Here is a 15,320-nt window from a genome sequence, read left to right as displayed (position 1 = left end):
GGCTAGCAGTCGGGATGGTCATGCTGTCCCTGTGGCACGTGCACAACTCATGTCTCGTTTCATTCCATTGCTGTAGAAATCCATCAGTGGCGAAGAGCTGTGAAGCTAAGAGCCCCACACAATCCCACGTGTCTTCTAGGTACTGGCTAACAGCCTGGCTTCTTAACTGTCTTGGCTTGTCCTTTGGCTAATCCCATCATTCAGCATTGATGTTCGTCTTCCCTCAAGTCTTTTACTCATTCGTTTACAATGTGCTTTGTCTGTTGCTGCACAAAGTGTGAAGGTAGAGTGTGTTGTGTCAAAGGCTTGTTCCATGGAAAGAGCCCCCTGCTCACGAGGGCACAGGCATCACAGATGTTAATCACACTGAAGCAAGTGCTTAAACCATCTGTGTGTGTGAATCAGAGACATGGGCTTGGCGGTGCTGTGCCATGTGGAAGGCAGGTTTTGGAGCATCTTTTTACAGCAGTTTCAGGATGACCCTGCCAATAGGTGAAGCTCGCATTGCCCAACCTCTGCAGAAATAGAAATGCAAAAGCAGAAATGATCTGAAGAGTCTGCAGTTGGGATAAGGGAAGTTATTCTTCCACCCATGCAACTGCAGTCGGTGCATAAGAAAGGAGAGCAAGGCTTGGTGCAGTAAATCAATAAAATCAAGCTGTAAAAAGGCACAGCAGCAGATAGGGCATTCAGACATATGGGGTTCAAAAACTAGCAGGTTTCAAAAGCCAACAAAACCTAAAGTAGGACTCCAGAAGTCCTTTCAGTCAGAAGAGCAAAGCTGCAGGATCAGCGCCCATGTTTTTAGTCACAGAGATAGACTAAAATTTGGTGTTGGACAGCTAAAGAGAGGCTTGCTTCCAGTGCTGGTTGAGAGCCACCCAGTGTTACTGGACACTGAGATGGATGGATAAGCTGAATAGGGAGGTAGAACACAGACTTAGATATGTTTAGCATTTACTGCAAAGAGATGTAAAATTTTATGTTATTAGGTATATGATAGTGCTGACAGTCTGGAGAGAAAGTTGCCAATGGCAACTATCTGCATATGCTTGCTGCTGTGTTACAAATGCTGTAAGGCGCCCTGCCTAAACATTCAGAGGGATACATCCGTGTTACTATAGCAAAATACAGTTTTGCCTGCCCTCCTAAAGCCAATGGAACATGTTGGTTCTAGGAAATTATGAATTTCAAATAGATGCAGAAAGACTGTTCTTTCTCCTTGCAAATAGGAATGAAATGTGGGCTATTGAAAGCAGCCATCGTGTTTCACTAGCTGTCTTCTATAATGCTATTCCATCCTGAGAGGAGGAGTTCAGCGGGAAAAAATGCTTCCCTAATTTAGCACCTGGAGTAGTGCTCAGCAGTAGTAGTGCTTGCTTGAAAAGATTTCTGTGGGGGAAGTGGGCAGGTTTCTGAAGCTCTCGGTGGTGACCTCTTTCTGTTCCTGATCAGTTTGATGGCAATTGTATCTGTCTTAACTCCCAGCTTAGCTGTGTCATGGTAAGACACATGTCAAGGTTTCCCAAGAAAGGATTGCAAGACCAAGCAACCCTCAGGAGTAGCAGCATCTCTGCCAGCACTCATTTTGGGCTCAAAGATGATGGCAAAATTATTTGAAGCCTTTGTATAGTTTCATGGTTAGTTTTTAAAATGTTTTGGAGTTACTGATTAAATGAGAAAGGCAAGCAGCTTCTACTTCCTTAATTTATTTTATCTGATGTCATGAGAGTTCAGCCCACTGACTAATATGTTGAAAGACCAATAACACTCACGTGTACCAGTCATTAATGCCAAACTGGCTTTGTTTCTGGGTCAATAAAAACTGACTGTGATACATAATGCTATCAAGAAACCACACTTGACTAAGTCAGGTCTTCCAGGGAAAGGATTAGTGGCTTATTATTTTCCCTATTATATTTTTCTAACCTGTAATCTACTATTACTTTAGCCCCCAGTTAAAGCCTAGGTTGCCAAGACAGGGTTACTGTACAGAAAACAGACTGTGAGAGAAAACCAGACATGTAGCTTGCAAATTGCAAATGCTGTAATAAAACACATTGTTCAGCAGGCTTTATCCCCTCAGCATTTTCTAGTCTGAAATCACTGAGATTCCCCACACCAAAAAAAAAAAAAAATCGTTTCAGTGCAGTCTTTGTGCTCCCTCCAATATGTCTGCAATGGGAGAAATTTCACAGCATCTTTGAGGGTCAGGTTGTGCATATGGGAGCAGTGCTGCTCCCTGGCTGCCAAATGCTCTTGAGCAGCATGATAAGGAGTCTCCTGTCCAGCACTGGAACACAAGAGCTCCTGCTCTGCGGTGGATTTCATCCACACCATCAGGTACGTGTAGCTTAGCACACATTACAAGGAACTTACTGGATTTTTAATGCTCTTCTTCCATTTCTCAAGGATGAAACCAGTGAGCAGCAGCAATGATGTGGCTATGGATGCCTTAGATTTTGATCGAATGAAACAGGTGAGTGAAGAAGCCATTTGCACTTAAGAGATTCAATGAGCTACCCATTTTCCCCCATGCATGCGCTGTACAAGCAAAACAGCTGTTCAGTCTTCTGATTTCCTCTATAACTAGGTGCTTAGAGAAGGGCTAGCTGGTGAGCAGCAAGAGAGCACAATCTCACTGCTATTTCATCAATATGTCTGTACAGAAATGTGCAAATAAATATGCCAGCATCTTCTGCATCCGTGCCTGGGAGTGCAGAAGTAGCTGTTTGTAGTGCCAGGCTCTGATCGGCCGCGGAGGCGGGGGACAAGCACAACCGTGTTAAACTTGCATTTTCTTCCACCAGTTAGAAGGAAATTCTGAGCAGCTGACTTGTGTTTTGTCTCATCAGGAAATATTGGAGGAAGTTGTAAGAGAGTTACACAAAGTGAAAGAGGAGATAATTGATGGTAAGAAAGAGAAAAATTATTATTTTTCTCATCTTTATGACTAATTTCCCATAGATAAGATGATAGGAGCTGCAGAGAGTTCCCTGGTGTTTTCAGACTTCTCTGAGCAGCTCTGATTTATACAAACATTTGAAGAACAAGCATCTACCTTATCTGAGCTCTGACCATAACATTGTGTTTACATCCTTTATTGTGCTGTTGATGAGCATTTTTACCACCAACCTATGAGAAATTCACTGGCTGGTGTTTCTCACAGGTGGGAGGGTGAGAAAGGGCCTGCCCGTAGCCCATGGCACATCAATTTATCACGATTAGCAAGCGTGAAATCTTGTAACTAGCTGGCCACACAGGTCCAGGATGAGGAGGGTACAAAGGCAGCTAACTGAAAATCCTTCCCAAAAATCTTCTGTAGGCTTCCTGTGCTTGAAGAGCTAGTTTAGACCTTCATTTGGTTACAGCTTTCCAAATAGCCATGCATTTTTATAATTCATTGAAAAATACAGCAGCTGTACCAAATGTATCAGTACTTTTTTTAATAATTGCTTTGCAATATACAACTGAAAGTATTTTTCAGGGCCACTGTTGAAATGCTCCGTAAAACTCCCATTTGAAGCCCACATTAGGGCATATGAAGGATGCATGTCCACACACTGTACTCCCCACCTTAGATTACACAGAAGGGAAAAAGAGGAGACTGTAAAACAGCTAAAATCCATTCCCTGTCCCCTTGCTCTAGACCTGTGTGCTCACAAAACTCGGGGCAGTTTGCAGTTGAAGAGGCCCTTGCCCAAACGCTACTGTCCCAGCAGCTTGGCCCTCAGAGCCTCCCTAGTTCATTCCAGTGCAAAATAAGGCATTCACATACACCACAGATGCAACTTCTTGAAGTAGTACTGCAGTTTGCAAGCCAACAGCTGACTGCTTACCCTTACTCATCCTTTTACCCTCCACTCATCCTTCTACCAGCGTGTACTTTCTGCAACCTCTGTACGTAGCATTTTCCATCACACTGGATGTAACATTATGCACTAACTTTTTGGTTTGGTTTTCTAGCCATACGGCAGGAGTTGAGTAGAATCAGTACAACATAATGATTGCAAAGCATTTGGACGGTACTAAGAATGCTAGGAAGATCGGATCATTTCTAAGTGTACCAAGGTCATGCAAGATGGTGAGAGAGGACACCGGCACTGTCTTTGTTCTTACACCCTTTTTATTAGCAGACTCAGCACACTTTGAAGCTTGCTGCTGCCTTGGATTCGCTTCATTTTAAAAGTCTTAATCTAAAGATTATTAAATTTTAAATTTTCGGATTTTTTAGATTTCATCTGACACTGCACATTGGATTTGTCAGCCTTTTTTGTATTTTGTATTTGCTTATTTAAATGTATTACCTTTCTTTTTAGTAGTAGATAAGAACACATGTGAACCATTTGCTTTTGATAGGTGACTTCAAAGTAATTTTACTAGTAGTCTGCAATGTAAATGAAGATCCTTTGCCAACAGAAACGTATTGAGGCATCACCAGAAGAAAGAGAGACATGTTTAGTTGTCAGCCAACAAGTTCTTTGTCTCAGAGTTATCACAATATTAAAAAATGGTACGTCAGTGCATCACAGTATCTGTGTTCATATTGGTAATAAACTGTTTATTGTCCACATGGCCCTGCCTTTCTTTGTTTCATTTGTCCCTTGAGCTCCCGCGCTTCTGTGTCACTTGAGTTAATGATAAGGGGAAGGTGACTGAGGATCACTGTCGGGTGGCAGCTCTGCCTGACCAGTGCTGCAGAGCATGAGGAGACAACCTGAGTGTTTATGGCTGATGCAGTGGCCACAGCCCTGCCTTATCTCACAGTGAGACGTGGCTCTCACTTGCCCAGCCCTCTTGCATCACTGGCTGAGCACCACCTCCTGCAGCCAGGCTGCCACAACCTCAGCAACTTTTTGCCAAAGTCAGTGAGGGACAGTGGCCTACAGCTCTTCTCAGGCCACCACCATCTGTCCCACTGCATCTTCAGCCATCACCTGCACCTCTTTCAGGCTTCCAGTAATAAAAGTGAGGTGTTTATGCAGAATAAGGCTACCAAAGGGATTAAGAGAATGCAGGCTGAAATCACTGGCATAGCACTGCTGACTAGAGGCATAAGGGGAGTCATTTGTTAATCTTGTGCAGGTCTTGAGCATTATCCAAGATATCCATACAGGACACCAAACACTTCACAGTGCATACCCAGTCATATCTTTCAGGTTATACAGTTTTTTTCTTTACAGCCATTTTTTCCACCAGCACAATCTTAGGAATTTCTGCTTAATTTAGTTTGGCGCAAGCTTTACATGGCAGTCTTGATACCATCTTCTTGATAACTTTGTGCAAAAGGCAAGAGATTGGAGTTCAGCTACTGAAGTCTGTCAAATATTTTCCAAGCTCCTTTCCTTGCTTCAGGCTTTCGTGAAGATTTTGTTTTAAAAGCCAGGCCCCAGAAATGGTTTTGGGAGCAGAGCCTGGTGCAGCAGCCCAGGAGGGGCTATGTTTGTCCACCTGCTTGCGTCCCCCAGGCCTCATGGAGCAGTGCAGCAGGCAGGAAGGACTGCTGGCCTGCTACCGGAGACCCAGGAGAGGAGGCAGGATGGGTTGTGCTTGGTAGTTTGCTGTAAAATGTTACCTGTGTTCTTTTGGGGACCATGGTGTGTTCTTCAGTGCTCTTCAAAGCAGCCTGATCTGCCTTTTAGAAATGAGTCTTTTTTTACCGTGTAGTTGTGCTATAATTAAATATGGGAGAAATGGGAGTAATCTGAGTTTAATGCAGTGATGAGCTCCAGTCTGAGCCTGATGTTTGTTAGATGTTTAATGCCAGCAGAAGGCAAGAGATAGGTTAAACAGTGGGATAGAGATTTCCACATGGGAACTAGAGCAGGCAGACACCCTTGTGCACAAGAGTATGGGAACCCCAGGACCAAAAGTAGGAGTCTTTCCAGTATGAAGAACACAGACAAGCATCAGTAACAGCAGAGATTAGAACGCTCTGTTGTATAAATCTCTTACAGTAGCTCATGCGTCTACTAATTATAAACCCATTAATGGCATACCTGATGATGGCAAACCCTTTTCAAAACTGCTGCCTCTTAGATCACAACCATTCTGTGAAACTGTCCCATAATCCTAATTAAGCTGCAGGAAGTTGGTGCCTGGCACGGTTTACATTTTCCCTTGGAATGTGGCATTATGCCTAAGGTCAGTAATAACCATGTTGTAATTTGGGCTGAGTGTGCAGCCTGGATATGTTGTGCCCCTCTGTTAACATCAGCCAGCTACTGTAAATGGTTTTTTCTTACTTTCTTCTTCCACCTTTGCAGGCCTTGTATAATTAAGACATAATAAGCTGAAGTTTGCACAAGGCCACTTAATAGCAGTGGGAGCAAGGTGTGAGGGGTGGAAGGGGAAGCTTGGCAGACAGGGGCAGGGGAGTAGTCCTGGCATCACAAGCACTGTGCTGGTCACCAGTGACTTACAACTCCAATGACAGGGATGCACAAAGTGGCTTATTTTCAGTAGTGGCACTGCCAGAGGATTCCCTCCTCCCAGACAGTAATTCACTTTGCCAGTTGCCTCTGTAGAGAAGGGTGTCCTTTTAGAGTGGGCTTGTTGAGCCACTGCTACAGGGCAGAACAGAGGCATTTTACATAGCAGAAATCTAAGGGGAAATTAATCTCCACTCTGACCTGTCATACAGTTCCTTCTTGCCAGAGCATTAGTGTGCCCACACCGTGAAGGAGATCTGGATCAATTTTTAAGCAAAGGGAATAGAACTATACACAACCCTGACGTACTTTTTACTCAGACCCATATGCCCTGTGGTTATGGAAAAAATAAAACTTCTGCCAACATTACAGCCCATGGAGAGGACAGGATCACAGCCTTCTCCAGCAGTACCCACACACTGGAACTCAGCTCACACTGCACATCTGCAGGCACTGCAGCCACTTCAAATTCCTGCTGAGATGGACAGGAGGGCTGTGGGGCTGCCCAGGCTAAGCAAGCTGGGACCATGATGGAAATACTGATGGGAGGCAGGTTAAGAAGCAGTTGACAATTTTGGTTGGCCCCTATTTGCATCACAGCCTCTGTGTCAGGCTAGGCTAGTAATCCATACACCACATAAGTGACTGCATGATGAAACAGCTGAGTAAGGGAACAACAACATAAGGTCACTCATCAAAGAGGATAAGGACAAAAGTCAAATCAAGGAAGATAGCATAATCTTTATTGTGGTTTTTATATTAACTTGCTAAGTTGGACAAGAGAGTTGAGGAACGGCTGCTAAGGACATGGGAAGTTGAATACCTGATCAGAGTGCCAGCAGCACTGAAGTAAATTAATAAAAAACTAAGGTTCCCTGACATAAGCACTGATACAAATAAGGTAATGGAAGTTCCCACATAAACACCTCTTCCTTTGGGAGAAAAGCAACTTTAATAATTAAGACATAATGACTTAACTATGTTCTTCACTGAGGAAGCCCAGTTCTTCTTATCCAAAAGCACAAAGCCATATCTGTGAATAAACTGGTACTCAGCCCTGTATTACAAAGGATCTTGCTCTGCTGAGCATATCTGGATATTTATTTACCCATTTGCCAAAATCAGATGGGTGAGAAAAATGGAGGAAGGGGAAATGGAGGAGGAGGAACTGAAATTGCAGCAGGCTAGCTTGGCTGTGTGCCAGGCTAGTGAATGGACACTGGCTCACTGGATACAGTGCTTCTGGAGCAGGGAACAAAATTGTGTTTATTGAGGAAATCAGGCTTTCCAGGTCTAATTTGAGAGACTGATGAGACTGCACAATAATCCTTTTCTTTGTTACAGCCATGGATTTCCAGAAGAAAAAAAACCAACTGTTAGAGGGCTAGAAGGCAAGAGCACCTATACAGATCTCTCTTTTAACCACTTAGTAAGGAAAGAAATACTTTGCCAGCTTTCCAGGGTGATGGGAAGATACTAGATGGCATCTGAACATCTGAATTCCTGACTCCCAAGATATTGTTATGCTTGGAGAAATGTATGTTGATTAAGGTTTTTGATGACAGGGAATTATTGAGGATAGCCACAAGTTTATTGTTGGAGAGGACAGGCAAGAAGATTTGTGTCTCCAGTGGGCAGAAATGACAGATGAAGGTCAGTAGCACCAAGTAAGAGATGTAGGGAGATAAACAGCCCCATCTCTGCATTCCATCCTCCTAACACCATCAGTGGCAATTTTATATAGCTGGAGTATCATATGCTTCCCAAATGCCAAGTCAGTGCCCCTTGAATGACAGAGGAAAAAAATTACCATTATTATGAAAGCACTTAGGAACAAATACCACCATAGCATCTCTACATCTTCACTGACAGACCTTCCTAAATCCTATGCACAGAGAGGGGTATAATACAGAGGAGATCAAGAAGGGTGATCTGGAGTGCTAACAGTCTTGACAAGAAACAATTAAAACTAGAAACTCTCCATTCCCAGAAGGACTTACAGTGGGGAAATGCATGAGAAACATGAAGTTATGGATACAGTTGAAAAGGTGAATGAGAAAGGACCAGGCAGTTCCTCCAGAGGCACATCCATGCTGCTGCTCAGGGCAGCGGGTGGAAGACTAAAGGAAGGATTTCTCCCTGCCACAGTTCAGATCTGTCAGTTTGCTAGAGTGAGTATTAGATCCTCATGGAAATGCATTCAGAAAAGGTTTAGACAAATCCCTGGAATAAAGATCAAACAGCTGCTACTAAAATTATGATACAAATATACAAAAATATAAACATATTTCATTGCATATACAAAATCTCTGTTACTAGCAATTATCAGAAGATTATTAGATTAGACAAGACATTGAGCAAAAGGCACCCTATTGTTCTCCAGAGAGTGTCATTTACTACTGCATGCCAGTCCTCCCTGCTTCCACAGTCCTGTGCACGCAGAGCATCCACTTCTAATCTGGCATCAAGAGAAACTAGTCCTCAACTATACACACACATGGTCACATGTAACACACAGCAAACATTCTCCACTGCAGACCAGGCCAAAACTCAGGCTTGGGCATGTGTGCCCCAGGAAGTTAATTCAAAGCCTAGACCAGAGGTTCACCTAATCATAATTCACTCTAACCTAGTTTCTGAGGGTTACATATACAAACATCCTTTATTAAAAAGTATGACTAGTCTAAAATAGTGCATTCAATTGCTTAATTATCACACTCATCCTCTTGGTCTAAGCAGCATGCACCAACATTAATTCAGCACACACAGAGATCCTCCTATTTCCGCAGAAAACTGAAGTCATGTGAAAACTGAAGTCAAGTGTGGAAAAACACACCCCACTGCCACAGGCAGACCAGCCCGTTAGCTTTCCTTTGCCAGCTTGCACAGTCTCTTAACCCTTGAGTAAGGACCAATAGAGTCATCAAAAACAAAGTCCCACAGAACTCGAATCCAGGACTGGTGATGTGGGAGGTTATCATAATACTCCGCTGCAATCTTCTTCACCTGGAAGAAGAAGAGAGAGAATGAGCTGTTTAGTTGCACAGTGTCAGATGTGTTTCAGCCTTCACATTCAGATCTGATAGCACAGCCATAACCTGAAGTTACCTGTTATTGCTTGTGAGCTTCTGAAGTTCAGCCAAATGAGATGTAGTTAAATGCATTTAGATACTTGCAGATTTCTGATGCAAGTTTTGCCTCACAGTGTCAGAATTTGAAAGATGTGGGATCGCTGCCTTCAGTCAGAACTATTTTGTCTCATTTTGGAAGTGGTGGGATCTCCACAGTCAGATGCCTCATCCACCTAATCAATTGTCAAGACTCCAACACACTGTATTTAAAGCCCTGTTTGTCACTTGTAATAGCCTTCTGTTGAGGGTTCTGGGTAAGAGAGAATTACCAACTGAGAAAATACCAGATAGTCTTGCCTACACTTCATTTTCTTCCCTCCATTTTGCTACTGCGATGCAAATCCAAGACAGGTTCCTCCAGCAGGCAGAGGAAATCACAGGGATGGTCTGTTCTCCTCAGTTTGGCATTAAAAATGCTGCAAGATTCACTAGTAGATCGTAAATCTAATAAAATTTCATCCCTGTAACAAATCCCCAAATCTTAAGACTGCTGCCATCAGAGAAGCACTGTGCATCATTGGAGTGGTACTTGTAGTGGGAGTAAGGCCAGAACCAGAGGACAAAGAGGTTTCAAAGCTGGCAGGTTCAGGGGACTATGAGGATTCCCAAGTTATCAGTTGTTAGTTATTATTCCTGCTCCACCGAGATGCTCTGCTTTTTGAATACACAAAGCAGCAGTCTGTTAACTTGCACCTAACTGCTTGGGCGTGTTTTTACTGCAGCTCCACCTCCTAGACAAACAAAGCTCTAGAATAGAGTAGTTTGTCTTGCTGGACAGCGTGACTTCTCTCTTTAAAAACCCAGCAGAATTTTAAAGCCAGCTATGCCGAGCACAGTGCAGAGTTCCAGTGAAGACAAAAAGGGTTACGGAGAAACTGTCACCCAGCAGGAAGGTCTCATCAGCACCCGAGGTGTAATGGTGGAATCTTAACAGAGAATTGTGACTGCTTGTGAAAAGGTAAGAATCCCAGCAAAAGTTAAATTATAAGCCAGTATGGCTCACTGCTAATAACGTCATTAATTCAGCTTCCTGGCAGACACTCCTCTGTGAGGTAGGTTGGGTAACATACAAGAGTCATTAAGAACCTCTGCCCCTGCGCACTCCTTGTGCTGGTGGCATAGCAGTGCTGTGCTGGACATGGAAGATTCAGTTCAGGTCTGACTGTATTCTGTCTTTCACTGAATACCTCTGACTTCCTAGTAATTCCCTCTATCCTGCTTTAAAGTGTTACTTTGTACTTCAAAAGTAATTAATTTTCAATGGGATTCAGACAATATCAGGATTTCCCCTTAAAGGTATTTGTTAATGACTGGAAGAAAGGTGACTTCCAGGCACCAGGTAACATCTCTGGAGATGCAGATTTAGTTCCCTGTGCTTCTTCTGTAACCACAGTCAGAAATAATTTATTCTGGGTTTATATCCTCCCTTTTCCCAGGTGGCAAAAGAAATAGCCAGAAAATTAGAGGGAGTACTATTTTAACAGTAAGCTCCCTTGAGGCCACTCAGGCCACTCAGGAGGCGTGATGCAAACACAAAGGGGGTCTCAGATACCCAGCTCCAAAAACTTCACTACAGCTCTGATATGGTCATTCCCTAGCATACTGCTGCTTGGACCTTTCCTCCTACCTCCATTTTAGAAGTTCTGCCTGAATTTTGACTTTCAACAGTAATTCAGCCCTCACCTATGCTAGTCAAGTTTATATGGTGAGTCTACCATTCCCCTCCTCTCTAAAGCCCCCATATATTTCTTGCCTTCTGAACCAGACATGTTTTCTCAGCTATTAACATTATTGTGCAGAGCTCTTGATGTTAAATTCTGACCACTACAGGAGCTTCAGCTTCATGAAGTGTTTCTGTATTGCCCCTTGGAAGTGGAAGGCTGGAAATCCATAGGAACCAATTCACTTCCTAGGAAAAATGTCTCAGGCAGCAGCTGTGTCCTCTGGCTCCACAGGCTAACTAAAAATGACCCCAGTGACAATGTAGGAAAAGATGGCTCAGAGAAGAGGCCAATAAACAGCCTGCCTACATTTGGCCCAATAGTTTCTGCAAACATGAGCAGCAGTGTAGTCTGGGCATACTCCTGAAGAGCTCAAGTGAACGCAACATGTATGTCTGAAAACTTGCACTTCAATATATTCCATACACATATCGTGCAGTTGTATTACAGATTTAAAACAGGCACCTAGAATACAAGTATTCTTTGACAATTAAGATGATTAATCAAAATACCCAGCAGTAAATTTTAAAGGAGATCCTACACACCATATGCTGGAGGCAGGCAGCCCAGCCATGGCTGGCAAGCTGCTGGCCAGCATCAGGTGGTGGAGCAGTTGTTTGTTCAGCAAGGGTACCTGTTCAGCACCTTCCCACAGAGTATGGTGGTAGCTCATTTTGAATGAGGAGGTCACAAGAGATGACCAGGGGCTTGCACTGGAGTGTGTCACCCCAGATCAGCAGTAGGACAGTGATTCACACCTACATGAAGTGTTTCTTGGCTCTGCTTGGCTTCGTGCCCAGCAGCACCTTGTGCAGGAAGGCAGGCACCACTTGCACCACTGGCAAGGTCCCTGTGCTCTGGGCAGGACAACTGTATGAAACATTCAGAAACACTGGAGAAGAGAGGGTAAAGTGCAGTAAGGATTGGAGAAAAGAGAAAATTTAATGAATGCAGTTAGAGGGAGGACTTCTGAAGGATCTTCCTATGGAAAAGACAAGGAAATTTGTTCCCATTTTGCTATCATGTGGCAGAAAAGAATTTTAAAAGCGGTTTCTCTTGTATAATGGATCCGCAAAAGTTTCCCAACAAAAACGTCTCATTTGTTGTAATTTCTTTCAGCATCTCCATCTGTAAAACAGAATGATCTCCTTATCTACCAGAAAATCTGGGTGGTGGAAGGGCAGAAAGTAATTGGGGTTTAATGCAGATTCCCTTTAAAATGCAATATCGTATAAGGAGTGTCTGAGGAAGCTGCTGTTTGTTTATCCTGGAGAAAAGGACGCTCAAAGGAGACTTTATCACTGTCCACAACTACCAGAAAGGATGTTGTAGCAAGGTGAGGGTTGCCCTCTTCTCCCAGGCAACCAGCAACAGGACAAGAGGAAATGGCCTCAAGCTGTTTCAGAGGAGGTTCAAGCTGGATATCAGGAAGAATTTCTTTGCTGAAAAAGTTCTCAAGCATTGGAACACGCTGGCCAGGGAAGTGATGGAGTCACCATCCCTGGAACTGTTCAAAAAATGACTTGATGTGGCTCTGAGTGCTACGGTTTAGTTGATATGGTGTTATTCAGTCCAAGTTTGGACTCAATGATCTTGGAGATCTTTTCTAACCTTAAGGATTCTATGATTCTATGATTTTATATCTATTAAGTATGTTTGAGGCTGGAAGAGTCACCCTTTGTGTCAGATTCTGGGTGCAGTACAAAACCTGAGGATGGCAATTTTCAGGTAGCAAGTGTAGCAGCCAGATCATAGATTGTCTTAAAAGAGGATGGCACTGCGACAAAGTATTCCTAAATCCTGCTTCTCAAGCTCTCTGTATTGTATTGTAGATGGTCCCTTTCCTTCTGTTCCTCCCACCCTTCCTCCTTACAGATCTCAGCTGTAAGTCTTAAGTCATTGCTAGTTTGTGAATGGAAGTTATCAGGGAAGGATAACAAGAGATCACAAAGTCTGCAAGACAATTACTAGGCACTTAGCACCTGGTATATTGAGGTTTTTCTTCAAATAAGTCAAGGTGGTAGGGTAAGAAATCACATCTTTTAGACTGAAACTTTGCTTCTGGTTTTGTGCTTGTAGAGCACATTGACAGGACCCCAATCCTACTCCATCATATCTGATAGGCACAAAAGTTAAACCCAGCCTAGTATTTCAGCACAGTTGTTATAGACTCTTTGTCCTGGGGCTATACAGAAACTAGAGATCCTTACAACAGGAAACTGTAGAATTATGTTTAGAATTCTAGAAAGCATATTACAGGAGTTCCCTCTACAGTCCTATAACCCCACCAGGGGCTGGAGGGGCACTCAAGCCAGCCCTCCTGGCCATTGCAGGGTTAATGAAATCTGCAATTCAAACCCAGCACATCTACCATGTTTTCCAGTCTTGTCTGTCCAATAAATCTGGTTTCATACCATGTCTTTTCCTTTTCCCACAAGCTTAATGAGTAACTAGTTTGCCTCTGGTAACACTGCCACTTTTATTGCAGCTTCTAGGATCAGTACTGAGTTCCTCCTCCGCCTCCAATCTCCTGTCTCCATAAGTATATTCAATCCTTCATATAGTGAAGAATGGATCTTTTGGTAAATAATGCAATGTTTTATAGTTATAAGGCTTCATGCAAAGACTAAACTAGTTCTAAGTCTATAGGGGTGTGTTTTTTAGAGCAGGTCCTTCATTACCATGTTAAATTTCATCGTCTCTTGTGTAATCTCTTATTATACTAGAGAGACAATTTCTTACTGCACACCCATGTCACTCATCTTTAATATCCATAAGTTTATGAGAGCAGCCTAATTATTCCTCTTTCAAATCTGTCATACTCCTAGGGTAAAGGTCTTTCCAGCAGCAAACACATTACTCAGAATGTTCTGAATGACACACCTGTAACAAAGGACAAAGCTGAATTTCCTTTCTTGATAAGCAAGCTGAAGAGCTAGTTACTTTCCAAGATTAAGATCCAGTTATTCTCTAATCCCATTTCTCCCCTGCTCTCAATCATGCAGGAACCAAATAAAGATCTTTATTCCACTTTCTACTTGTCAATGATTAAAAATAAAAATAGCCTCACCGAGAGGTCATCCATATTACACAATTCGATTATTACAAGTTCAAGTGCCTAAAAGACAAGATCTGAAAAAAACTAGACCTTTGCTGAGTGAAGAATTTGCTGGGAGGTTAAGCAGAGTAGAGCAAGGTGAGGTTTTTTACCCATTATGAAGTTCAAGGTTGAAAGCTAAGCAGTAAGGATCTGTTTCCTTATTTCTTTCCACCAAAGAGGTGGAGATTTTTTTTTCTCATTTTGCAGAAAAGAGTAATCAACTTATTTTAATGGACAAAGGATTTTCTACAGTAACTGTTTTGCCAAAGAATTTTCACTTTTTGATAGAATATTTAACTATAATTAATCACTTGTCAAAGACTTCAAGTTTTCAATATAATTCTAGAAGGCAACAGTGATCGACAAGTCTGGTGTGTCCTCCAACAGCATGACAAGCCTCTCTTTCTCCAAAAAGCAAAACACACATCAACTAGTAGCTCTATCTTCTTTATATGGGAGGGCAGATACTTCCAGCTGCTGTACTGCCTCAAGGAATTAGGTTGAACTATTTGTGGTGTGGGTGGAGAAGAGCTTTTCAGGTCTCAGTCAGGTCTGGAGCAACAGTCCCAGCAAGTTCGATTAGTCACTCACCTCCCTTGTGCAGGATACAGAGCTAACCTTCTTCTCTTTCTCTATTTACATTTCAGTAATCTAAGGATCTAAGCCTATCTGATAAGTTTGAACATTTGAAACTAAAGGTAAGCCCATGCACTTCCCAGCTGAACTATCAGGTGTATCAGTGATGGGAGTGCCTGACAGGAGAACTTCACATCTGAGTGTGGGCTGCTGTACCAGCTGCTCTGTGCCTCACCAGGAACAGGCAGCTCCTCCAGGACAGACCTCCAGCAGCAAAAGTGGTGAATGAAAACAGAACTGCAGGCACTATAGAGGCTTCCCACTCTCTTCTACACCACAAGAAAACCTCCCCTTGATTTGA

General features: G+C 42.9%; 2 protein-coding genes across 9 annotated transcripts in view; one reads left to right on the top strand and one right to left on the bottom strand.

The window, feature by feature from the left end:
- The window catches only part of EVL (Enah/Vasp-like), a 124,816-nt gene extending 120,241 nt beyond the window's left edge, over positions 1-4,575 (top strand). For 2 of the 6 annotated variants that reach the window (XM_027638111.1, XM_027638110.1), the window contains exons 11-14: positions 77-139; positions 2,413-2,479; positions 2,856-2,913; positions 3,967-4,573. In XM_027638111.1, the coding sequence (XP_027493912.1) occupies positions 77-139; positions 2,413-2,479; positions 2,856-2,913; positions 3,967-4,004 (226 nt within the window). In that variant the 3' untranslated portion in view covers positions 4,005-4,573. Of the gene's footprint in view, positions 1-76; positions 140-2,412; positions 2,480-2,855; positions 2,914-3,966 lie in introns of all 6 variants that reach the window. The other 4 variants (XM_027638109.1, XM_027638113.1, XM_027638112.1 and 1 more) reach the window with 4 other exon arrangements.
- A 2,585-nt stretch (positions 4,576-7,160) lies between these two features.
- Positions 7,161-15,320, bottom strand: part of DEGS2 (delta 4-desaturase, sphingolipid 2) — a 31,785-nt gene continuing 23,625 nt past the window's right edge. For 2 of the 3 annotated variants that reach the window (XM_027638289.1, XM_027638288.1), the window contains exon 3: positions 7,161-9,437. In XM_027638289.1, the coding sequence (XP_027494090.1) occupies positions 9,294-9,437 (144 nt within the window). In that variant the 3' untranslated portion in view covers positions 7,161-9,293. Of the gene's footprint in view, positions 9,438-12,045; positions 12,154-15,320 lie in introns of all 3 variants that reach the window. The other variant, XM_027638287.1, reaches the window with a different exon arrangement.

Source organism: Corapipo altera, unplaced genomic scaffold (genome assembly GCF_003945725.1).
Source record: "Corapipo altera isolate COAL_440 unplaced genomic scaffold, ASM394572v1 23, whole genome shotgun sequence".
In the NCBI taxonomy this organism is placed as follows: Eukaryota; Metazoa; Chordata; class Aves; order Passeriformes; family Pipridae; genus Corapipo; species Corapipo altera.
This window is presented reverse-complemented; position numbering and strand designations above follow the sequence as displayed.